At 49.5% G+C, this 25,879-nt stretch overlaps 1 protein-coding gene across 1 annotated transcript in view; it reads right to left on the reverse strand.

The window, feature by feature from the left end:
* The window catches only part of PAPPA2 (pappalysin 2), a gene marked incomplete at its 5' end in the record, with an annotated part of 83,551 nt that overhangs the window by 50,517 nt on the left and 7,155 nt on the right, over positions 1–25,879 (reverse strand). Inside the window, 5 exons of the mRNA XM_010074206.1 lie at positions 463–955; positions 2,633–2,754; positions 4,261–4,453; positions 5,168–5,461; positions 11,787–11,932. Of these exons, the coding sequence (XP_010072508.1) occupies positions 463–955; positions 2,633–2,754; positions 4,261–4,453; positions 5,168–5,461; positions 11,787–11,932 (1,248 nt within the window). The remainder of the gene's footprint in view (positions 1–462; positions 956–2,632; positions 2,755–4,260; positions 4,454–5,167; positions 5,462–11,786; positions 11,933–25,879) is intronic.

The raw sequence follows: 25,879 nt of genomic DNA on the forward strand, positions 1-25,879 counted from the left end.
CTTGGAGTCTCAGGCTCTTATCTCCACCCTAGGATTGCAGTTCAGGACTCTCCCTGCTCCGGGATCGTTAGCCAGAAACAGGCTGAGCCTTGGTCATTGGGTGGTGAGCAGTGTCACTGAGTATCACTCATTGGTATATTTGTATATATTACTATTATTATCATCATTATTATTTCCAATATTATTGTAGTTTAGTTGTTAGATTGTTCTTATCTCAGCCCACAAGACTCTCTTCCCTTTACCCCTTTAATTTTCTCCCCCATCCCTGGAAGGAGGGTGGGTGAGTGAGCGGTGTTGTGTAAAACTGTAACAATGTGGTAATTCCCGATGGGCGGGGAGGAGGAGGGGGGGAATCAAAACAGAAGCAAAACCATCCAGGGATTCAAAGGCAGGACCTGAGGAGGTCATCAAAACCGCCCCAGCCACCCCCTCAGCCTGTGACAGAGCAGCCTCGTCACTCACGTGTCAACGAACTGTCGGAGCGCCTGCACCGGGGCAGCGGGGGACCCATTTGCAAATGGGGGGTCACGGAGGACTCGATAGTGGATCAGCTTGCAGGTGGAGCAGAGAGAGCTGTGGGGCATGGAGGTCAGCAAGGCTGTGTCTATCTCCATCCTCTCATCGAAGGTGTAGATTTTGACTCCAGTCACTTTTTTAGGGATGTTGAGCTTCACGGTAAAGGGGACATCACAGAAAGTGTCCAGGGGGCCCAGATGGACAGACTCCCCCTGCTCTGTCAGGACTTCAATGTCAGACAGCGGCTTGGGAGAGCCCGTGGAGAGGTATGTGGTCCAGAGGGTGAGGGATTCGGGGTAGACGGGGTGCAGGAAGTGCAGCTCCAGGATGCAGCCATCCGGCTGGGGACACGGCACCGTCATGTTCATGTGGTAGAGGTGGAGCTCCGGACTCCAGGCCTGCAGGCTGGGCTCACAGGGCTGGTCCACGTCTGGGGGCCCTGGACAGGAGGGATGAGGAGAAGGCTGATGAGAACCAGGGGACAGCTGATCCCAGAGGGACAACCCTCCCTGCAGTAACCTGTAGGTGCTTATGCATCTCTTGCTATAGCTGCACACCCAGGTGGTTTTGCCCCCAACTAGAGGCACATGCCAGAGCTGGTGGCATCTGCCCTAGCATCCTTGCTCTGTAGTCTCATGGGCCCAGAAGACTCGCCAAGGGCACCTGAATGTCAAGTCCCTGTGGCTCCATGGGTTTGTTCATAGGCTAAGCAGAGCAGAAACTGAAGCTTTTCACAAGCATGTGCTGGAGCAGGTCACAGGCAGGAAGGGACCAGGTCCAAAGCAAGACAGAGAAGCTGCTCTGGAAGGCTGTTCTTCCACCAGGACCTCCAGGACAGTGCCCAGGCTGACCTCAGGTCCCCAGCCTGCCTCCCTTGGTGGTGGATTAGTACTCAGCAAGAGAAATGTGGCATTGGGCTTTCAGTCTCAGAAAGCATCACTGGAATTCATCATCCTGTAGTAGAAATACCCTTGTCTTCACCAACCACTGCAAGAATCTCGTAGGGCCCAGAGCTTGCATCCATTTAATATTAGTTTTCTAAAAACCATGAAACCTTTTTCTCTTTCACCAGAGCAAGCATGCACTTGTGATAACTGCTGGTCACGCACAGGCAAAAACATCATCAAATAGTTCCAGAAGCAGTTTTAATTTGACAGTGAATCAGACAGAAGGGGGAAACAGGAACCACTGGCAATAAATGAGCTAAGCTTTTATTTGTCTGGTATCACTGAATAAGCACAAATTTGATTATTTCTTTAAGTTGATCTCCCCCCACCGTCCCCAACTTGCAACACTAGCAAGAGATACTTAAAGAGTTTTCAGACATAGAATCTCAGCTACATCCTGACACTCCTGTTCTCAAAGCATGGGGTACATCCCAAAGATCTAATCATGTCCCAACCGCACTTTTCTGCAACCATCCTGGCAACATTTTCAGTCGACCGCAGTGGCTTAAACATGCAGAACTAACAGATCCTCTGGCTCCACACGGTTCAACAGCAGCACGTCCACTACATACAGCTCACAAGATCATTTCACTTGGTCTCCTGCCTCCCCTGCTTTGCCCTTGGAGAAGCAGAGGCAGTACGGCAGCTGCATGACCCTGAAAGTCACCACCATGCCCACAAGGTGGGTCTCTAAACCAACATCTGGATCTCAGCACAAAAGCCATTGTGACACCCTGCTGTTCACCTTGCCAGAGAGGAATTGCATCCAACCCAGGTGGCCCAGAACTCAGTACAGCCTCAGTGGGACAGAGAGGAGCTCCTCTTGCTCCCTTTGGACAGGGCTGCGTCAAAGCCTGGGAATGCCCCTAAGGTTTGGGATGAGGTCCCAAGATCTGTGTTGTAAGGTTTTTATTTCAATAAAATGTCTCTCCCTTTTGACCACTACTTCTCATTAACACCTTCCTGGGCAGTGATTAGGGTTAGTATTGGGGTGTCAGTTTGTTTGTCCAAAGCCAGCTGGCAGTTACCAGGTATCTCCTGGGCACTTACAACTCCTTCCTGCTCTAAAGAGCCTCCCCAAAGAGGAGAGATCTCACTCTCACTTTCTTTTCCCAACAAGATCTTGTCTCTGTCCAAGAGATTCACATCCAGGGAAAAGAGGCATTTACCTTCTGCTTCTTCTGGGGTCCAGTAGCCGGAGGAATCGCAGACCCGAGGGGAAGAGGCCTCGTGCACATACTGATGGAAAGTGCCGTCCTCCGCACAGGCATCACAGAGCATGTCCTGCTCCCTGCAGACAGAAGACAAAGGCATTGGCACATCTAATCATGACCGGTTTGTTTTCCATCCCTGTTTGTACAGGCAAGATCAGATGGGAAGCTGGAAAAGCAAAGCTAAGCTCTCTGAAAGCCCCTGGGCATATCATCCTGCTTGGAATGAGCTTTGACAAAAAGAGTGACGGTGGGACAAGCCAGGTTTAATCCTTCCTCATCTACAGGCTCTCTGGGTACTCTCAGGTGAGCCATTGAATCTCTGGTTCCCTGCCCACGAAGCAGAGCTAACAGACCTGGTGCTCCCCAGCAATGCCTCTGCAGCTGGGTGCCACACAGGGGTCTGTCTCCGCTAAACCCCAGAGTCATGGTTTTGGCTTTTGCCACTACTGCAATACCAGACAGTCACAATAACCTCAATTAAAGAGGGTACCACTGTGCTCTCCAGGAAAGAAAAATACTTTTCTCTGATACAGTCCCGCCTCAGGCCCTTTCTTTGTCAGGTTCATCACAGGGGATGCAGAACCCCCACCACGGACCAGCTCCTGAGCTGGGGATAGATCTGAAAACCCAACACTTGCCTCCTAGAGCAATGTTCTCCTGCTCCCAAACCCCTCCGTTGCCCACCAAAGCAGTTTGTTTGGATGACTCAAGGCTGTCCAGCACTCCGAGGCTCTCATGCCTGCGGGGATAACAGGTGTACCTGCTTGTTATCCCCAGGAGGAAAGGTGCAACGTGGAGAGCATCAGTTCTTGGAAAAGAAAGTAAACACTGACGGAGGGTTATCCCAGCTGCCCTGAAACACTACTTTTCTTTGAATTACAAAAGCTTTGTGAAGTAGCTTTAAAACCATTTCAAGAGGTCTTTAACGTATGCTTACAGTCCCATAAGAAAGCAGAGACCTAAAACCTGTTTGAAACTGAAATGCTTTAGTAAGAGGGGCTGCTGAACAGACGCACTGGTGCTGTATCCAGGTCTTGGTGACTCCCCAGAGTTGGGGAGAAGGAAGAAGCCACCCGGCGCTCCAAGCCATGCACTGCTCGCCAGCCAAACAACTCTGGTTCCTCAGCACCGTTTCTCTGGCTTGAAAAGTTTCCTGACTTACCCCCCGTCAGTTACACCACGAGTCCATGACAGCGCTGGGAACGAAACCCAGCTCTTGTGGTTCGAGCTCCTTGCCTTAACCACAAGGCTGCATTTCCTCTTAGTAAATGGCTATTTTATACAATAAGTGCTAAATGAAGCTCATTTTTCATTCTGTGATTGCACTCTGGGGTTTAGGAATTGGCATTGCCTCCCAAGGCTCTTTGGCTTCTCCTCCCGGCACCCTGACAGCAGAAGGCTCGCAGGAGAGCCTGCATGCCAGCAGGGCCATCGCAGCAGCCCGGCCCTTGTGTCTGAGGGCTCTGCTGCAGACAACCAAAGGGGAAAGGGGATGGGGGGGTGTCTGCACCATAGAGGGTTCCTTGTCCCTTCTAGCAGGCTCCTGTGCAAGCCCCAGCCCATTGCAACAGCAGATCCCTTACCTCTCGTGGATGACACCGCTGATGGGAGGCAGCCAGTAGATGCTGAGGGAGTCGTGCGTCTGTCCTGTGACCATGGGAGGGATGGGGATGGGCGCAGGCTTCTTGCTTTGTCCCCAGCGCTGGTACACCAGGTCCAGGTAGCAATGCATGCGGGCCACTTGGTTGGGGGTGAAGGTGTTGGTGCAGTCATCATCTGGGGGAAGAGAGGCCAAGCAGAGGGTGGCAGGGATTATGGGCCAATGTGCACCCTTCCTGATCGCCAAACTCTGGTTTGGGGACCTCTAGGGAGACCTGGGAAATACCAGCATGTGGTGGCTCTCCTGCCAGGGCTCTCTGGTGTCGTGTGTCCCCAAAGCCACAAGATGGCACTGCCTCAGCAGCTCCGCATCCCTGCGCTTGACACCAGCGCACACCCCCTCTAATGCCTGGGCAGTGCCACCGTGCTCGTGGGACTGGCAGTGGGTCACCAAGGGGTGACAGAATTGCTCCTCAGGCTTTGGTCCTCCTGGGCTGCCAGGAGGAACACCAGCCCTCCACAGCATGCCTTTAGAAACCAAGCCAAAAGGGCTCAAATCAAAGGTTCAAAATTATAATAGTAGTAGTAGTAAAAATAATAATAAATAACAGTAATAATAAAGTTGCTTCAGGACTGGAGAACAAAGGCACACCACCATGCAGACAAGAATGGCCGTGATGCATGCCCAGTGATGGACTGGCAGGGAGGGAGGGATGGAAAGAGCCTGCAGCAAGAAAGGTGCTAAGAAGTGACTGCGAGCATAGGCTGCAGCCTGCTGCATCCCTGCCCATCACAGGGGACCACATCGGTTTGGGATCAAGGGAAGGGAGAGAAACCCAAGTTTCTAGGGAAGGTGACCACTTGCAATTTCTAACAACGATTACTCGTTACCTGTGTAACTCATGTAGTTGTTGAAGGGCGTTCCCGTGAAATGCGTCTGGCCGCAGGTGTCGTTGGTGGGGTCTGGATCACGACAGAGTTTACTCTTTGGGGTAGGGGCGGTGTCAGCACAGAGGTCTCCCGTCTCCATAGACGGAGCTGTCTCCCTGCAGGGATCGTCACAAGATTCCCGCTCGCTCACTCCCTTAAAGACATGGTACAGCCCCAGGACGTGTCCCACTTCATGGATCATGGTGTTGGTGTGGCCATGCATACCATAATAAGCAGGGTTGAGGACAACTCCACCTAGGGTAGCAAGTACAGAGAACATCATCCAGAGAAAGAGAGAGCGGGTGGCTGCCATTACTCACCTGTGCTAGGTAAAACCCCTCTCATTGTGCTTCCAGGTCACAAATGAGGTGCCAGATGGAGACATGAAGATGGACATATTCACCCTCTTGTAGGACACGGAGAGGGCTCCTTTGCTTTCTTGGAGTGGAATGAGACAGGTGGGTTTTCTTCCCCTTCCTATTACACCACTCCCCAGAGCATCTTCAATCACTTCATCTACCATTTCCCTCCATGCCTTTTTGCATGTTTATAATTTAGTATCTGCTGTGGTTCACACAGATGATGTCTGGAGCCAGGGCACCAAACCGAGACATTCTGTGAGTTACAGGGATAATCTTTCGAACCAGAGAAGACCATTCCTGGCCTAGGCAAGTGTCTAAAGCATGCCAGCTCCCACGGCAGGCGAGGTGCCCAGCAAGGTCCTGACACACTTGGCTGTGCCGGCTAGAAGCTACCTTTGGCATAAGTCCATATGAAGATTCAAATGCACTGCCTCTGGCCCCTGCTGAGAAAACATCAACGATCTGCTGCTTCAACCTCCAAACCAGACCCTAAGGAGTAGATTAAAACTCTGATAAGGTGCTGTTGCAATCCACTAAGCTTCTACCACAAACCTGACCCAAATCCACTGTGTATTTTAGAGTGGGAACTTCCAAAACACAGCTTCCAAAGATCCCTTCCATGCCTTCAGCGTGTGGGCAAGGTGCACCAAGTGAACCAGGCAAGAACCCCTCACCCATAAGAGTCCTACTCCTCTTCACTGGGACACCCAGGTGAGAACCCCCCACCCATCACAGTCCTAGTCTTCTTCGCTGGCACACCCCAGCCCCTTGACTCAAGGGGGCACAAAGGGGCAATTCATCTCCAGACCAGTTTGGTGCAGGTTCAACTGTCAAAGATGCTGGAGCACAGGTACAGACTAAGTCCTCCAGAAGCTTCCACCTCATACTGACAGCAACAGCATGGAGCTGGACAGGACCCATGCTAATCCCATCCTAAGCTGCCCCTTGGCTGAAGGACAAGGTTCTTTTCCTCTCCTGCCCACCTGCCTGCATTGGGAATAGCAAGGACCAATGATGCTGAGGAAAGCCAGATGGAGCAGAGCCTTCCCTTCACTCACTGCCAGCATCTCCAGTTCCTCACCTGGGATGCACACTCTGTATCGACAACTCTGCACCACATCTGCTGGGAAACTGTCAACAGAGGATGCTCAAGAGCAAAACTTACATCTCTTCGCTGGCCTCCTTTTATTTCTCTATTTTGCCTAAATTAAAATCTCTTTGGAAACTCTTCACTTTTCTCTCTGCTTTGAGACTTTCCAGTGGCCATTTCCTCCCCTCTCCTCATCTCGCTTCCTTGCTCTATCTGCTTTTCCCTGCTGCCTTATGGTGAAGCAAGTGCTGGGGAACGTCAGCAAGACAAGGGGACACCAGCACGTGCCCAGGCTGACTGCAGGCAATACCTTCACAGCATGGGAGGCTGTTTTTACCCAACTACTTTTAACCTAGACAGTTTGGATGGCAGCACGGTGAATAGCTGGCTCCAGCACAGCTTGCTACCTCCTTTGCAGGGCTCTGGGGGATTTACTGTGCCAGCTACCTCACAGCAGAGCCTCTGCTACTTGCATCTCTGCTGCCGATCGCCAACCCTGCCAGCAAACTTCAGATTGGCAGAGGGCCACTCTGTGATCCTGCCTCCAGCCACAGCATAGACGGCTTGAAATCTGCTCCTGGATCAGCAACGTGTGCTACTGGACTCTCTTGTGTCCTCAAGTACAGGGCATTTCTTCCAAGAGAGGGCTTTCCTTCAGATCACCGTGTCCCTGGCAGGACACCAGCAGGTCTGTGACTCCCCTGGTGGAGCTGTGCTAGGTGAACACTGGGTTGGGGCTGGATAGGGGCCTTCAGAGTTGCCCTGAGCAATTCTCTTGAACCCAACAGGGTTGCAAGAGGGTGAAGAAATAAGGGTGGTGTCTTTACAGAGCATCCTGTATGTGGGGCTCGTGGATGGGCTGGGAGACACCAGTGACCTGTCAAGTGGCACTGTTTCTTAGCTAAAATTAATGGTTTTTGTTCTTCCTCCCCACAGTATGGATCTTATGACCAGGGAAGCTTGGCTTTCAGCAAAGGATAGCTCACAAAATAGCTGCATTCCTTTTTCCCCCAGCTGTAAAACACCAGAGCAGAAGACCTGGCATCCCACCAGTCAGCTCTTGACCCTTTAGCTGGCTGAGATGGGCCACAAGAAGGTACAGAGTTTGAAAAATTCTTTTGGGACCTTCATGTCGGGTCCCGTCGATCATTAGGCTTTTGCAAGCCATCCCCCTCTCAATTACCAGGCTGGTAAATGCTATAGATAGCAAACAGCATCCCATTGATGGAGAACCCAGTAGGCACATAAAAAAAGCTGCTTCTCATTTTCTTCAAAACAGGGCATGAGAGAAGAGAGAATAAAAAGAAAAAGCATCTCTGCAGCCAAACCGAGGCCTGAACAAGGCAGGGAGCTGCCTGCCCAAAGGTCTGAAAGGAGGAATGTGCACGCAGAAAGAAAAGAGCGTTCATAAACAAATAAATGAGATGGGAAAGCCTTGTGTGCATCCTGCGGCAGTAACCACAAGGAATGGGTCTGAGCACCAGGGGCACGGGAGGCCCTGTGACCGAGCTGCCCTCCTCCCAGCAGAAACCCAATGTCTTCCCATGTGAGGGAATAAATGGGATTCCAGTACAGGGAGGGAGAAAACAGTCACAGGGGAGGGATGCCAAGGCTGGGATACCCTGCACCCCCCCTCCTCTCTGCTGGCTTTCCCTGTCCCCTTCCTCCTCCACACTCCACGAGGATGCTCATGTTTTGAGTATTTTTTTCTAAAACAACTAATTAGATGGCAGGATTAGAAACAGCATGAGAACTCTGCTTTCTTTCCAGAACATCCCCATCCGTCCATTCTCAGTCCCCACAGCTCCCTGATGAGCTGTGAGAGCTCCCAGCTTTGGGCCAAGAAGTTGTATTTCCCTCTGCAGGGTGCTGGCTCTGAAGGCAAGATGTGGAAGTGTTCACAACATCCCAACAAGACCAGCCTCCCCTCTCCCTCCCTCTGCAGATCAGGCTTTCCTTCTCCCCTCCTCCTGCCCTAGGAGATGGACTAAACTGGACTTTAAGTGAACTGCCCCCTCTCATGCCTGAGAGACAGCCCAAGGCCAGCATTCACACAACTGAGCTAAAAGCTTCAATCTCACATCCCCATGACATCAAGGGGGTCCAGCACTCCAAGGCAGGTGAACCAGAAACTTCTTTGGACTTGCTCACCCAAATGAGACCAGGCATCTGGAAACCTTCAGGTCAACAACATCCTCTTCCTCCAGATCAGATCTGCAGAGCTTCTAAGAGCCTCAAGGCCAAGCCTCAACTCTGCTCAAGCAACAAGAGGTACCCGGTCCATTAGTGCAGTGAACAATTGTGTGCAGACCTCGCTTCACCTTCACTCTCACATCCCTTTGGAAGCTCCCAGTCCTGGATGTTGTCCTGCTTCTAGCCATGATCAACAGCAATGCTGAAGGACTCTGATTCAAGCCAGCCCCAAGAAGCCAACCTGTCTCCTGGGGCAGGGCTGTTGTAGAGAACGCATGCTCAGGCAAGCATGGGATCTTCAAACAGCAAACCACAGAGCTGAACCTGTATCACAGGGCCAGTCTTCCCCAAACACTGAGTCACAGCCATTAATGGAACAAGCACATGATGGTTAGTCAGACAGGAAGATGGCCATTGCTTAAGGTACCTTTGATGGAACAGCTGGCCCTCCTTCAGGATCCACTGACCTCAGCCAAATATATGAGCTGGCCTCAGCTTATATAACTTCAGAAAGTATTTATAACACCAAATATTCACAATTCCCATGCCTTTCAACCATGTTTATGCAAATACAGTTCACATGCAGCTACACATGAAGTTTAAAGCATCTGCATGATTACATTGCTACATTTGAGGCAAGCCTTTCCACTGCGGAAAGCTCAGGTTTTTTATAGGACAGGAGCTCTTCGACTCCTTGTGTTTTGTAGTTAAAAAGATTTACTTCTATGTTCTCAGAAAATTCATTCCACGCTCCAAACAAGGACTGAATTTGAGAGAAACTCACTGGCATTATGGTGGAAAGACTGAGACAGACAGTATGGTTAGAAGGAGCAATGCAAACAGACCTGAGATCTTCTGTCTCTGCAAGTTGCCTCTGTCTAGGAGCTCCACAGCAGCAAAATATTGCTTATAGAAGTGTTATAGACCCATTCACCTGCTCCAAGTCAGTAATTATCTCTTACGCTTCGATCAATGTAGTTGTTGCTGGTTGGTATTACTACTAGTCTAAAATGGTAAACCATCCCTAAACCTTCAGGAAGGCTGCCTGAAATTCAGATTTACGCTGGAAAATAATCCAGAGGAGAGCAATAGATGTGGGACTCATCAGCAGAGGAATGGTCAATTTCTGGTAGCCCAGAACAGGCACAAGTGAAGAGAAGGGGATGAAAAGTTCATTGAGGACTTCCAGAAGGTAAAGATGCCAACAGGAAAGTGAGGGGTACCCACTTGAAAGACACACTCAGAGGTCATGAAAGAACATTTTCTAAGGTGTTCAAAGTCAAGAATTTTTCTCACACTACTATGCACTCCTCCTAAGGTTTTCTCCACTTTTTGCTCACTGCTTTACCTTCAGTTCAGATTCTCCAGTTGCCTATTGTGAGAGGTTTTGTCAAAAGCCATAAATTCATGACCTGCTCAGTCCTAAGTTTCTTCTGTGCTGGACATTGTGTGTGGTACAGAACACTTGATGGCGTGGTGCAGAACGGAGTCCACCACCTGCTATCCTGAGCTTATTAAAGCTAAAACCAAAGACAGTCTTGAACCAAAGTCCTCAGTCTGTGCCAGAGCCTCAAAGAAGTTCAGATCCAGCTCCATACTTCACAGCTCTGGCTCCAGAGCCAAGACAACACCCCTTTTCCCCTGAACCTCCATGGTAAAAGCCTGATCCAACATTTCCAGATGGTGCCACCTCTTGTGTCCCTGGCTGGACCCAGGCTCTGAGACAGGAGCTAAATGCAAGCTTTTGATGGAACCAGTCACCCCAATTACCCTTCCTGTACAACTCCTTGCAAGCCATTGGGAGGGGTGTGAAGAGAACACGCGTGGCTGAAGCACTTGCCGTAGTAAGATGATTGTCAAGCTGAGCCTTGGAAGCGATTTCTGGAAGCTGAAGGAATAAATTTCATGGAGATTTGCCTTCCTCAAAAAGCAACTGTAGCAATACACTATTGAAAAAACAGTCCTGAAACTCATTGAGGGAGGGAAGCTGGCAAAAAGGAACTTTAAAACACGTCTTTAACAGCAGCATAAAACTTTTAAGGGTTGAACATCATGCATTTGTAAAAGCAGAAGGTCTAGGTCTGCTCTGCAGGTGTCAGGAGTAATTATTTCCAGTTACTTATTGAGAAACACTTTAGATGTTTTGACTGTACAGTGTAAAGGGCTTTGCCAGAAAACTCCAACACTGAAGAGGTCGAAGGAGAGGCAGCAAAAAAGAGAGACAGCAGAAACAGGAGAAAACACACAATGCATTTACATCCTAGCGAAGCAGTTGCCATTTTGACTATTTCATAGCCTGCCAGGACTGATGACCCCGAGGGTCTGCCTTGAGTTCGCTGAAGCCAAAGAGAACCTTGCCTGCAGCAGGTAGTAAGTCAAATTATAAAAACATAGTTTTATTCGATAGTCATCCTCATGTTTGCAGCTGGGCTCAGAAGCGACCAGTGATCACTGCCTGGTCAGCTCTGGAGTCACTCAGATCTGGAGTCTCAGCACTGAAATCACTGACACTCTTGGTTTATCCATTTGTCATTACACGCTGCAAAGTGAAGTTGGCCATTTCCAGAAACCTGGAAGGTAGACCCAGAAGGTCCCAGAGAACCCTCTTGAGAGCCTGCGTTGATCATGCACCTGCAGCTCTCCCCAAGCTCCCTGTCCCACTGTCTTACTGCCTTCACCATCAAAACTTCCCCATAACACCTTGGAAGTCCCTTGCCAGGGTGTAACCCCATCATCTTACCCACATGAACACGGGGAACAGTCAGCTCCTTTCCTTACAGCAGCAGCTATCGGTACACCAAACCCTGTCATTGTGACCTTCTTATTAAACATCCTCAATGCTGAGTCAAATCCTGGCCGTCTCCTTTGACCAAGTCAACCAAGAGAGAGGAAAACCAACAACCCTGAGACCCCATGAGTAGGGTAGCTTACTTACCGAGGTGACTAAGGGCCTCTTTATCCCATGGCCAAGTGGCTGCACCAGCCAGCTCTTCCCTCACCGAGCTGGCAAAGTAAACGTTGAGGAAGTGGGTGCTGTTCAGCTGCAGTGCCTCCTTCAGCTCCTTCACGCTCATGTATGCCCTGCAAGGACAAGGGAGAGGAGATAGTCAGCATAGACTTCAATGGAGGAAAGAGAAAAAGCAGGAGCCACCCATGGATATCCTGGAAAGGGTGCAGCAGATCTGGAGACCCCATTCTTTGAAACCAACAGCATTTGGTGAAGCATGGCAAAATGCAGCCACTACTTGTGCTCAGTAAAGTGCAAGTTCTAATGGTGAGGGGTTTGGGTGGGAAGCAGTCATACCATTCTGAAAAACTTTTGCTAATTACAGTAGCTTTGTTGAGTTCTACTCTTAGAGAAGGTTTTCCAACAAAAGGGACAGAAGAGACCCCAGAGAACAGGGAAATGGAAGAAGAAACAATGGGAGAAGAAAGGAAATGCAGAGGTCAGTTCTGCTAGGGGAAAGAGAAAGGGCTTGGCATCAGAAAAGGGGAATTTGTGGGTGGGGAAAAAAAAAAAAAAAGTGCTTTCCTCAAGGTGTGAGGAGAGAGAAAGGAATCCAGAACTCCAGCTAGTTCCAACAAGGGTTTTCAGGGGTTATCCCCAATACAGGTCAGGGCAGGAACAGACAACAAACATCATTCTTGGGAGCAGAGAGGGTTTGCCAGCTGGGGCCAAGAAGTTTTTTCTCCAGCTCGTCTAGTCTGTCTGGAGAAGTTCATGACCATGGTCCTCCACTCTATCCTCTTCCCCAGGACAACCAACATGTTAGAGGCAGCAGTGCACGGTGAGAACAAGGGGTCCCTGCAGGGCGCAGGCATGCAACACTTCGAGAAACACGCCACCTCACCCCCATCCCTGTGTATTGTATAAGGACAAGTGTGTTGGGTTTGCATGGCAAGGTTTGAGTAACAGGGAGGCTACAAGGGTGGCTTCTGTGAGAAGCTGCTAGAAGGCAGGGTCAACTCACCACAAAGAGCATGAGTAAAAAATATCTTGGAATTTGCTCCAAGAAATCTCTCCTTCCTTCTCCAGAGCTGGGAATAAAGAGTTGCAGGAGCAGAAAAAATACTGGAATGGGGATATCCAAGACATTAATTTCTAAAGGGCACAGGAAGGTAAGGGGCTGGGAGAGGTGGGTAGGCAGTAGGCATTGCAGCAGAACAGTAACACCCATGTGTATGGCTGGGTGTCCATGAAATGATCTTCACAACGTGGCATGTCTCTCAGCACTTGGAGAGAAAAAAAAAAAAAAAAAAATCAGTCAGGAACTTTAGGTTTTCCTTTCCCCTCTGTGTGGTTGTTTCTGCACAGGTCAGAGGTCTATATTGCATTCACAGGTACACCAACAGTCCCAGCATTCATCTTTAGGGAGTTCATGTCCTCAGCTCTGTAAAATGATCAGGATCTAACTTAATAATAACAATAATAATTCCAATAATAATAGCAGTGGGATTGTAGGGCCTTGGGCTGTGCTGCAAGTGCCAGATACTCTTTTAAATCCAGTACTGCCATTTCCACCATCAGTGCCATTAACCTCGTGGGCTGAGACAGCATTAGGGCAGGCAGCCCTAGAAGACATTGCCTATGAGTCTTCAAAATCTGAGGACCTTGACCCGCAGTTTGTGGAACCATTAATTTAAGAGACTCTAAGCAGGGAAAAAAAACTCATGGAAAGGCTTCAAATACATCACTGTGGAATGATGATGGAAATGCACCATTGTGGAAATATGTCATAAGAATGACTAAACCTGCAGCATAAGGCCAACAGCAACATTAAGGTGGTGGAAAGCATTTCCCTTATTCCCATGCTTCCAGGAGCAATTGGCATCTTTGAGCTGCACGGAGAGATTATGAAGGGAATGCGATCATTTCTTTACACTGGGCTAGCCATGAAGGCACACCAGCTGTATTTGAACAAGCAGCTTCTGTAAAAGTGATGTCCATTAGTGCATTCCTCACCGCACTGAATTATGGAAGGAAAGACAAAAAGTTGAGCAGGGGCTAAGGAGAAAAAGGCATGTTCTCATCTGAAATGTGAAGTGAGAAGGGAAACCAATGAAAGATGTTCAAATACACTGTTTGAGATGGCAAGATCCCTAGTCAAGCTATTATACCAACAGACTTGTTTAGAAAGAGAGAAGTTTCTACAGCATATGGAAGAGAAGAGGAAAAAGTGGAAAAAAATAGAAGAACAGAATTCCAGAAGTAAACTAGAGTGGGATGGCATGTGGAGCAGAGCTCACTAAACCCAAGGGCCACTTCCCAGGGTCTGAGATAGCAGGAACTTTCAGAAGCCATTGCTGACTTTGGAGGCATCAGATAATCAGGATCTGATCAGGATCACCTACCTGTCAGCCTCAACAGGATGATCCTGGGCTGGAGACATCTCACCCATCTTCCCAGGGACAAAAGAGCTCTGAAACTTCAGTTACTTTAGAAAAATCTTGGCTGGACTATATGGCAGTGTTTAATGGCGAGATGAGATGACCAGCTTGTCTTCACCAGGCCCTGAGATCTCCCACCACAAAGCAGCATTCCCAGAACACTTTTCCCAGCCACATCAACTTGCAGAGAGAAAACTCTCCCAACCGGAAACGGCAAATTAGGAGAACATGATCTCTTCTCTGTGATGTCTCGCCTGAGCATCCCAGACACGCGCCACGCTGACGCCATCCCTTCAACCCAACCAAGACGGGAGCAGGCCGGGAGGAATAGATAGGGAGAAGAATAAACAAACCTGAAGGACATATTTGTGGCATGACTTGGAAGGAAGAGAAGAAAAAATTTCATAGAAATAGAGCCTAAGGAGGGGGAAGGGAGAGAGAAAGTCTCCTTCATGCACCAGAGCAGCTCAGGGGACACAGACTTAAAAATAATGTTGATTCCTGACCCATGATATCTTGGAAAAATAGCCCCAAACCCTTCCAGGCTGTCCAAATTCCGAGAGCTGACGTCAGCCCTATTCAGAGGGATTTTCCCGCCGCCCCTCTTCTGGAGACATGATGTTTTTCTGGCTGTCGCCTGCTGTTCCCTTGACACTGGCAACATTTTTTGTCAACCCTTAATTATAAATAACTGTAATTTCCTCCATTGAGAGATTTCGATGGTTCAGGGCTATGTCAGGGGTAGGGGGAGCAGTTCCAGCACTGAGAGATTCTCAGAAGAGTCGGACGGACAAGGAGAGGAAAGGACCCTGATTTCACCCACTACGGCATAGAAAGCACAAACATCCTGCCGGCATCCCCAAAGACACGAGCAAGACCAAAACAACTCTAGAATGGCCAACTCCAATTCCCCTCAATCCACATTTCCCACTGGCACCCTTAGCTTAGACAAGGAGCATGTAACTGGCGTCTTTGCCTGTCACTTACTGCCAAGGTCATGCTCTCCCTCTTCTTCAGCGCTTCTGTGATTTTCCCCGGGGGAAGGCAAAAGCCTTTGGTCTCCACAAACAGCCTAAATGACAGCCCTCTCCTCTGCTCCCCAAATAGCTTCCCAATGCCTACAAGGCTGGAGTATTCCAAACTAGATGCTATTTACAGCAGGGTGGGCACTAAAAGCCAACACAAAAACACAAGGAAGGCCAGAAGGAGACATGATGGTACAGCTATCAGCTGAGGAGGGAAAAAAACCCCCCAAAACACACAAACACAAAAACAAACCCAAAACACCAACCCCAAAGAATAGGGCAGAGGCTAGAATAGAGACAGAAAAGGGCCATCGGGTTTGCCAGATTCAAAGCAAATGTTTTTCCAAGAGTATCCAAAACTCACTGTTGATCAGCTAGCTGCATAGTAATACCACCTTGACCCCAGGAGTATTTGCACCCCTGGGAGAGCGGAGCTTGCAAGAGTATATGCAACAGTAGTGAGATTGGGGATTGAAGGGCTATGGACTGCCATTATTAGAAATTAGCATGGGCATGAACCCCTTCTGAAATAATGGTATTTGAGGGAAGGAGCCCAGATATGACAGCCTCCCTCATGACAGGTGTTCACCTGCAATACCATTGACTTCAAGTTCTGCTGAATGGCACTAGCTGACAATCTGACACTAAGGCGGGCTTAGGCACCACCCTGCACACTGTTTTACTGGTGAGACTCATGGCTGACAGAGAGCAAGATGGGGAAGAAGCAGCATGGTGGAGCCACACCAGTGCTTGCGTGGTCCTGGTGCTGGACACATGGCTCTGTGCAGGACGTAATGATGCGCTGTCAGTGCGTGACATTTCTTGCTATTGAAAAAAAAAAAAAGGAAAGGAAGGTGAAGTCCAGAAGCTTCAGTGACTATGTCACCACAGAATAGTGGAATAGAAGCTCATAACTGCAGATGGAGAGGATCTCCACAGGTCATCTACTCTGACCCCCTTGTTCAAAACAGGTCTAATTAAATGAGGTTGCTCTAGTCCATGTCCAGCTGCGGCCTGAACAGCTACAAGAACAGAGGTTTCCCAATCTCTCTTGGCAACCTACTCTAGTATTTAACCACCTCAGGGTAAAACAAAATTCCTAACATCTAATCCAAATTTCTCACATTCCAAACTGTGTCCATTGCTTCCTGTCCTCTGTCTTCTCAGAGTCTCACTCCATCTTCTCTGTGTCACCCCATTGTATCAATGGGGAAAGCCGTCAAGTGATTATAGCTTTGCATGGAAAACTGTTACTGCACTAGACCTTACCATGCTAAGATCTAAAAACCCAAAGCTTCCTTTCTGAGCAGTTGAAAACACCAATCCATCCATGATCCCAGGCCTTCCTGGAGAACCCTCACATCCCTTTCTCATGCTTTCCTTCTGCAATGTTGTCCTCACCCATGGAGAGGACAACATCTTTCTACTTATGGTTGTAAGTCGGGCTCTGGGTTGCCTTGGTCAAAGGAGGAGACTTGACAAACTCTGGAGAGACAGAGCTTTTGCTGCTTTTCCAGGCAGCAATTTCTGGCAACAACAACAACAGGACCGCTGCTGGTGTGCAGATGGGAGACAGGACAGGATCCTCATCTGTGGGGCAGCAGAATGGACAACCAAGCTGTAACACAAGCCCGATGCGGTTTAAGGCGGGAGAAGAGGAGCAAGAGTGGCACTTTTTAGTGACAGCCATATCATAGCAGAAAGTCTTGGGGCCACAAAAACAGGCGTTACCACTGAAAGGCAAAAGATGGCACTTCCAAATGAAAATGAAGGCCAGCACGTGCCCCATGCAGTACCATAAATCAAACGGAATTCTCTAGGTACTGCAAAGGATGCAGCGTGTAACGCCACAGGAATTCCACTACAATTCAAAAATAGGAGTCTTTTCCCTGTAGACATTTCAGAGAAGGGATGTGGGAGTGGGGTTGGGTGGAAGCTGTCCAAGTGCCCTCCATGGACAGCTGGAAAATACTTGAGACCCAGCCAGCTCCAGCTAACCATCCAGCCTAATGAAGTCACAGGGGATTCCTGGCTCTGCTTTCATGTCCTTCACCCACCACAAGGAAATTCCTCTTCCTAGTCCCCCGCAAGCAGGGAGGCTCCCTTTTTCCCCAAGCCTCTGCTTGACAAACAAGGAATCCCTCAGACTTCCCAGGAACAAGCATCAGCCTGCCAACAGCATCTTCGGTGTGCAGACAACACATTCCCAGGGCTGCAAAGGGTTAATGTGACACGCTGCAACCTTACTGCTGAGACAGCAGCCACTAGCCCAAGAGCCACAACTCAACCCATGAAGACAGGTGCTGAATCAAATGGCATGAATATTTTCAGAGAGCAGACTCTCTAAACTCTCCATATCACCAGTGAAAAGAGATGTTTCTCCAGATAGGGAGCCAAAGTGAACATCTTCCCATTCACCCCACCAAGGGACTCCTCTCTATGGTAACTCTTTAGCAGGGGAGGTCTAAAGAGATAATCCTCCAGACTTGGGCTCTCTGCTTGCATACACGAATCCTCCTTGCTAGCATTTGTGAACCCTCATTCCTGTTCCCATCACATGAACTTCCAGGTGATGCTCAGCCTTGCCTCCCTTCTTGCAGGCTGTCAAGCCCACTGCCACAATGTAAAGAGGACACAGTACCATCTTGGCACAACACACGAGCCAGGATGGGTTACTTGGTCTGCCTCCAGACTAGACTGATGTTGGTTCTCATAACTGCAGCTGTCTCACACTCTGGGTTTACCCACCCTGAAATTTCTGGAGTTAATGCAGCTGAGGAGATGCTGTATTCTTAGGCAAAGCTCAAGTCCTTCTGTACTTGGTAAGACTACTTGCATCCCTGTGACCACAGTCTAGGAGCTCTGACTCCAGCCCAGCACTACGCTGGTGTGCCACAATCATCATTGCCAGCATCATGACAACTTGATGAGGCTGCAACATCCAAATGACTCTCATCTGGACAGGCTTTGGTAACACAGCCAGACACAAAACACATGCAAGAGGTGAAGGGAAGGCTGAGGAACAGCCAGACATTCCCCTGGGATCAAGGGAGGCACAACACTGCTGGAATAATACCATCTGTAGTCCTCGGGAGTCTCTCATCAGCTTCTCCGCCTGTTGGGCTCCAGCCAAAGAGCTTTTGGGTATACAAGGGACAAGGGCATCACACACCTCTTGGACACATCTGGAAAAACCCAGCTCTGAGGCACCGACAGCACGAGTAGAACAGCCTGGGAAGCTGCTGTCACTGGCAGCACCGCTTAAGAGACAGTTTAAAATTGGCATGAGGGGTGGAGTATCAAGATGTCAAAGAGGGTGACAAGACAAAACACTCCTACACGAGGGCTTTCAGGAACAGGGGTTTCCCTTCTGCATGAGCAATTCCTGATGGATTCAGAGGTAGCTCTCAGTCTCCATGTGGGAGGTAGATTTGGCTTTGGGACTGAAGCTGTAGCAGATGCTGCAGGGTCAGAGAGCTGCACTGGCAAAGCTGCAGGCAGGATCAAAAAGACAAGCTGTGGTTCGAGGCTGTGACCCTTCTGAATAGATTTCCTGGGGAAAATGACCAAGAAGGCTTCAGATCACTAGCACACAGCAGGCAAGCTCCCAGTTGCATCAGATGGTAGTATGCAACTTCTTGAGGTCAGATTTGGGCAAGAAAGACAACAACATTAGTGTTAGACCAGAAAGCCCTGGAGGGCCTTTTGCCCTGAGATAGGCTGAAGAATAAGTGCTGCTAACAATGGCACAGCCTAGCTATTCCTGGAAGTGTTTGCTAAAAAGTTATGCACTAAATCACTGCATCAGCCAAAGGCAATGCTATTTTAGACCTGGTTTTGGTAAGTAGTGGAGGAATTATGAAAGAGCTGATGAGAGAAAGAAAACTTGGCCTGAACTAATAATGAGCTGATTCAGGTTAACTCAAGTGGAGGGATAAAGGCATGTCTTGGGCTAAGAATGGAAAACCAGGACTGACCAGTAGACACCACGGCATCTGAGATGCCGGGGAGAGTGGGGTGAAATGGGAATTCCCTGAAATCAAGCTGACTCCAGTGAAAACAAAGCATAAAAGGCCCTTTTAGAAATAAGGGGAGCAGCAGAAGGAAGGAGCAGATATACTAAGTGGGAAAGGTGGAGCTGAAGCTCAGCATAACCAAGATGCATCCCTGGACAAAACTAATTTCTGGTTTTCACCTTTATTCAGGATCATGAGGCAGAATTAGACTTCCCTTCCAGTGGGGCACAGCAAGATTAAGGGCATGGTACAGGAGCAGAGCTCAAGATCAAGGAAGAAAAGGTTGGATGGGGGCTGAAGTGCCATTTGGGCAGGGTGGGAGGAAAGGTGAAACGCTGGGGAGGTGGCAGTGAGTCCCTGAAAGGAGTGGGATGTAGGGATACAGAACAAGGGGCAAAAAACAGGGGGGAAGTGCAGAAGTAGAAGTATTCATGGATAAACAAAACATCAGTGGATGCAAAACATTTGTAGAAGGAGCCTGTGGAAATGCCAGTCCAAATTCAGAAGGACTGACCACAGGGCATATGACTGAGAATCACTAATATGATACATGCAGTGATGTACACAAGGGTGAACAAAGATCATAACAAGACAGGCTGATCTGCTTGTCCTCTTTCTGACAGACCTTAAATCCACCTGCAAATTTCAGCAGGCTTTCAGGTATAAAGGTCTCCATGTTATTACTTACACTCTCCTACTCATCTCTGGGGGGGGGGGGGGAAAAAAAAAAAAAAGGAAACACTTAAACACAGGGACTGATGTAGATGTGATCACCTGAATGTCAGTGAAGGACATGCAATGCCCTCTCTGGGCTAAAACTCTAAATAAGCTGCCAGGAATACCAAATTTTTAACCAGCTGCCTGCACTGAAAGATCCCACACTCTGCAGCGTGAACGCAGGCTAGGGCGTGCTGCACTTGCTGGCCTTTGTCTTGGGATGCAACAGTTGGGCATCAAGGACTTGTCTTTGCCTCTGCCATCACACCAGGGCACCTGACTTTAGGAAACCCATGTCGATTCCTCCCCATCAGCCTGCTCAGAGCCTCTTTGCTTTTCTGCCGCACACTGATTTCCTCTCTGGATCTTGTTGCTGCTAAAGCATCTTCATCATCAGCCGCCAGCCCCTGGGATTCCTGACCAGCACTGCAGGAGTAGGGAGCTCCCTCCACTGCTCCTCTGAAGGGATGGGGATGTTCAGTGGTGCTTCCTCCAGCAGATTAATCACATGTGCATGTGATGCTTGGATCAATGAAAAACCCTGTTTTTGGGATGTTTACACCCTCAGGCCAAGGCTGGCTTAACACCTCACTCAGCTGCCAGCTGCCACACACATGGTGGGCACCATGGTCTGTCTCAGGGCCTCTTGAGATGGCTCTGCTGGGAATTCCAGCCCATGTCCATGTGCCTGTGCAGGTTTCCTGGCTATAACTGAGGTACTACCAGCCCTAGGATGTGAGGTTTTTGAGAACCACTCCTTTGGACGCACGCACCAGAATTTTATCCAATTTGCATTTCAGTTTCTCCAGAAATCCAACAGTTATGTCTTCTTGATAGCCTTATAATCTCTGCTGAGCTCCCAGAGGAGTCAGTCCTGCACTGCAGAAAGCACCAGGACCAGCCACCAACAATCCCAAAGGCTCAGAGGGTCCCGGTGCCTGACACAGAAGCCATTACATTATGAACCCAGGACAATGTCCCACATCTGCTCTAGGGATAGACATCTACACTGTCCCCCAGGGAGAGGAACCCACAGGTCCCCCTTTTCCTGCCTCAAGCTAAATTCCTTTAAGAAGGAGGAAATCAATTCCCCATGTTGTTTCCTCCATTCCCAGGCCAAATACCATGCAACATCACTGCGTTGCGGGATGGGAAGGGGCATCTTTCTGCAAGTGGTCTCATGGAGGAGACACCTAGACATAGTCCATGGCACAGACACCATCCCCCAGCAAGAAAGGGCTTGGGGAGGTGGCACAGCAGTGGGAAGAGGAGCGCTGGGTCAGGATCAGGCACACACAGTGAAGAAATCCAGGGCTGCGGTGAAGCTGATTGAAGGAGGCATGAAGGGAGACAAACAAGAGAAGCACGGCCTCTGCCTCAGCAGGGACTACCTGACCTCTCCTCCAAGGGGGCACAGCAGCTTTTGGCTGATGCTGGCAGCCAGCCTGCATCCCGGGAGTTGTTGCTGTCTGGCAGAGAGAGTAAGCAGCAAAGCCCTAATCAGAACGGACAGCTGGATCGCAGAGCCCCCCAACTCCCCGTGCTTCTCTGTCAAGCCAAGACAAGGGAATCAGGGCTGGGATCCCTTTCTCCCACACTGCTGTTCCCCATCCTCGGTGCCTGCCCTAAAAACTGGAGGCTGCCTTCAGAGGGGACAGCAGCCACAACAGCCCTTTGGATCGCCTCCTGACATGGACCTTCCAGAGCTCTATCCCCTCTATCATCGGTGCTTGGCAGGGATGTTTTAGGACTGGCACGTCTCTCACTTCCCACACATGGAAAGAGCCACCAGCAACGTTGCGGTGGGGATGCCCAAAAAAACCTTCTCCCCCACATTGTCAAGCCCCTGGTCACAAGCATTCCGTCCCTTGAGCTACTTCTCACCCAGAGACAACCTGCAGGGATCCCCCACAGCCTGCTTGAGGGTCTGCCACAACACCAGCACCCCAAAGAGCTTCCTTCCCCGGCCAGAGAGACAAGGACCTCATCTTCGCAAGTTCGTCTTCCCAACAGCTTTCCTGATAATATCTCAGAAGTGTGATTTCAATGTGGAAAACCTTGTGCCACCAAGAACGGACTCACGAATTCAGCGTTTCTTACAGCACTTAAGCCCTAAAGCATCATTTGGTTCTGCCAAACAACCAAAGCCTGGACACACTTGAAAGTTCATACAAAACATGTCAAATGTTTCCCAAAAATCTCCCACAGGAGGCTGGCTTTGAGGTTGCGTTAGTGCTACTGATTCACTCCATGAACCTTCCTTTTTATCCACCCAGGGAGGACAAATCCATGCAAATCCCATAAACTTCCTGGCTTATGTGACAATTCTTGTGTTGCTTAAGCATAATGGGCCATCAACTTCCCCCTGGGATAAATTTGTCCTGGCAATCTGTGTTTTAGTGCTCTACATCTTGGGGGAGTTGATAGCATTTGGGGTTTATTTTAATGGTAACCATGATCAATTGTAGAAGCTCTATTTCCACGGAAATGGGTATTTAATAGATTTTTGAAAATGGTGGTTATTGACCCAATGGGCCTTAATGGCTTAAAAACCATCTGATTGTAGTACATAAGAGTAAATGCATATGATTTGCAAATGCATACTGGAATAGGTAGTAAAAACATTTTTAAATTGCAGGGACCTGGTCAATAGGGAGTTTCCATTTGCTTGTTTGTCTTTTCTATTTCTATCAGAGTGAATCATGGCCATCCCTTCCTCAGAGAGGCTTGCCATTTCCTCACGGGTGAGATCATCTTAAAACACACGACCCATCAAGGTATGGGGATGCCTTTCATTAGGCTGGGCAGTGATGCAGAGCCGGGCGGCTGGGCTCCCAGCTGCTCCCATGGTGGGAGCAGAGGACACACAGACCATCTCTCATCGTCTCTGGACCACACACTCCCTGCTGCTCCCTGCGACAGCTCCTTGGGAGCTGAAAAGCCACACGTGCCTCAGACTTCTGGGTTTAAACTCAACCTTCAGGCTCCCAGTTGATGATCCTACGGTGAAATTCCCTGGCAGAAATGTTGGTTCGTCTGGGGTTAAGTCGTACCAAAAACGTCAATACAAGCAAACTCCAAAGGAACATACTAATTACTAAGAAGTAATCCTGCAAGCAACCAAACTCTGATATTTATTTCATGATGTCTGTGAGCACTGGCTGAAGCCCTCTCCCCCAGCTAAGGCACGTATTCAGGGCTCTCACCCCCACCAGCTCTCCAAGGTCTGCAAAGGTTTGGCACAAGCTGCAGTTAACGTCCCACCTTGAGCCCATCACAGGGGCAGCTTCCCTCTCCTGGCTGCCTGTTGTCATGAGCCTGCAGAAGCACAGATGCTCAAGATTTTTCTCTGTTTGAAACCAGCCTGTGGGTTCAGCCATCGCAAAGAGGAGCGCCCAAGCCACGTGTGTGCAGGACAGCAGGGCTGGGGATGTGTCACCTCTTTAAAATAAACCAGGAAAAAACCCACAGACCTGAAAACTCCCAAATTTCAGAGAGACATCTGTCCTGCTGCTCCCTCTTACTTTCCTTTTGAAAACCCAATGAAGCAGGAATTAGAGAGTTCAGAGCCACAGCCTGTTGCCTCTCCTCCCCATCAGTGCAATAAGCAAAGGAAGCAAATACTGCAGGTCACAACCCACTCCCACCCCCATGTGCCACCCCGAGTATGTCCATAACACAGCATCTCACTTGCAAGGTGCACCCACCTGCACCTCCTGAACCCCAAGAGCATGCAAGGAAGGAGCAATTCTGCTGGCCAAGTGCACACTCTGGGTGCAAACCCCAAGGCTTGCAGGTGCCTGGGTGATAGGACCCCACTGGGCTGGGCTTCCCACCTATGGCCAGCACTGTCCCCTCACTCTCAGCAGGCATGAAGGAGGCTCAGACCATCATGGTGAAAACCCATCGTCATTCCCCCAGTGCATGTGCCTGGCCATCTGCAAGAGCACAGACCCAACAGGATACCTGGGGAGCTGTCATTGCAAAGCACCATCCCTGGAAACACGGGAATGGCATTGGCTGGGAGAGTTAATCAGAAGAATTCAAAGAAATAGATTTAAAGAATTGTTTAAGGGAAGGGAAGGAGCCCTGGCAGGGAGAATGTCAGAAAAACAGCAGCAGCGTGGGGAAGGCAGGGAGCCCAGCATTGCCCTGGTTCCAGCACATACCGACATGCTTTGAGGAGGCTTGTCCCCCACCATGCGGGATAACCGCTCGTCTTCTTTTGATAAGGCAAAACGGAGAAATACGGTTGCAGGCCCTTGTGCTTTTGCAAGGCAGAACTCGATAGTGGCAAGTTATTCTAGAGCGGGCTCCAAGATAAACAAAGCCAGGTATGGGGTTTACTTGCTGCCTGGATTGTTTGTTTCAAGGAAAAATAAAAAAACTCCTGGGCCAGGACCAGGTTTTACAGCATGTTTTGCCTGTTTAAGGTTGCACAGATAAGCCCTGTCCCATCTAACCCACAAGAGCAGGTTGGGTGTAAATCAGCTTTCTCTTACTTTTTGCCTGCAGCAAAAACACGAAGCACCATTCCAGGTTCAGGGAGGCCTTCGGGTCTCTGCAAACAAGGCAGTGTCCCCAGGAGCCTGAATTTCACTGCCAGTTTTTCTAGCACAGTTCATGGTGTGCTGAGGGGATAACACAGGTGGCTGCAATGCTCCTGGTCTCCCCCAGCACTGCCTGGACTTCACAAGGCTGAGCAGAGCCCCAGGCAAAGCACTCTGGACAGAGGAGAATTGTGCAAGTGAGAGCATCATTTTTTGCCTTGCATTTAGCCAGGACCAAGCATCTTCATCTCTTTTTATTCAGTGCCTCCTTTTCCCCCACCCAGGCACTAGGAGGCAGGCGGCCAGATCCCCAGTGCCAACAGAAGCCCCTCATTGCTGCATGACCAGGAGGCAAAATGTCCAAGCCTTTTGTGCCTCAGTTTCCCCATCTGAACAGCTGGGATTATCCTTGCCCACAGCACAGGCAGGTGTTTGCAAACATCTGAGAAGACACGATCTTTGCTGTGCAGGGCTTTCAAAGGAGCTTAGGGAATAACTCATATCCCGCTGCTGTTCAACAGAAAGCAAGTGTCCAGCTTCTCACCAAGTGCCTCCTCCTCTCCCATCCACGTCCCACAGCATCCTCCCCTGTAGGGCACATCTCAGAGCTGGTGGGAAAGAGGGAGAGCTGTGGACCAGATGCGCATGGTAAAGATGACCCTACAGCACATGAGCCACAGCAGATGTGCCACAATACTGCCTAAAGCCTGTCTCCAGCCAAAGAGTTGGGACAGATGCACATCACCCCCAGCACCACCTTCAACACCAGGTCCAGGAGGCAGAGCACATGTGGAGCTCTGCGCTAGGACCAGTCGGGTCCGGAGAGAAATGAGGACTAACGAGTAACGGGAGGCAGCGCAGTCCCCTCCTGAAAGAAGGTATGGCTGGTGTAGAGGGGCCAGATCACCTCCAAAATCTGTTCTGGTGACCACCAGACAGCACCAGACAAGCAAATTCCGTCTCTCTTCTTCATACAGCCTTCCTGATTAGCAGGGCAGAAGAAAAGGAACCACGGGCCCTGCAAGGCTGGGGAAGGGTTTATGCTGATGCTCAGATGAGCCCACAGCAGGTTGCAATGTGCATCTCCATCCATCAGCAGGGCAGCACGGCCTCGCAGAAGAAGTCAAGGAAAGGGTGGCGGAAGACCAGAGTACCCCTCAGTCATTCTTCACCCTGATGACAGTGTCTAGTCTTGCTAAAAGGTCCAAAACTTCACTACATTCACCCTAAATGTCTCACCAAAGGGCAAAAACTCATAGCTTTGGTAATGGTCAGGAAAGGGATAGAGGAAGAAAAAGATGAAAAGACATCTATTCAAGCCAAATATCTACT

Source organism: Pterocles gutturalis, unplaced genomic scaffold (genome assembly GCF_000699245.1).
Source record: "Pterocles gutturalis isolate BGI_N339 unplaced genomic scaffold, ASM69924v1 scaffold8217, whole genome shotgun sequence".
Classification (NCBI taxonomy): Eukaryota; Metazoa; Chordata; class Aves; order Pterocliformes; family Pteroclidae; genus Pterocles; species Pterocles gutturalis.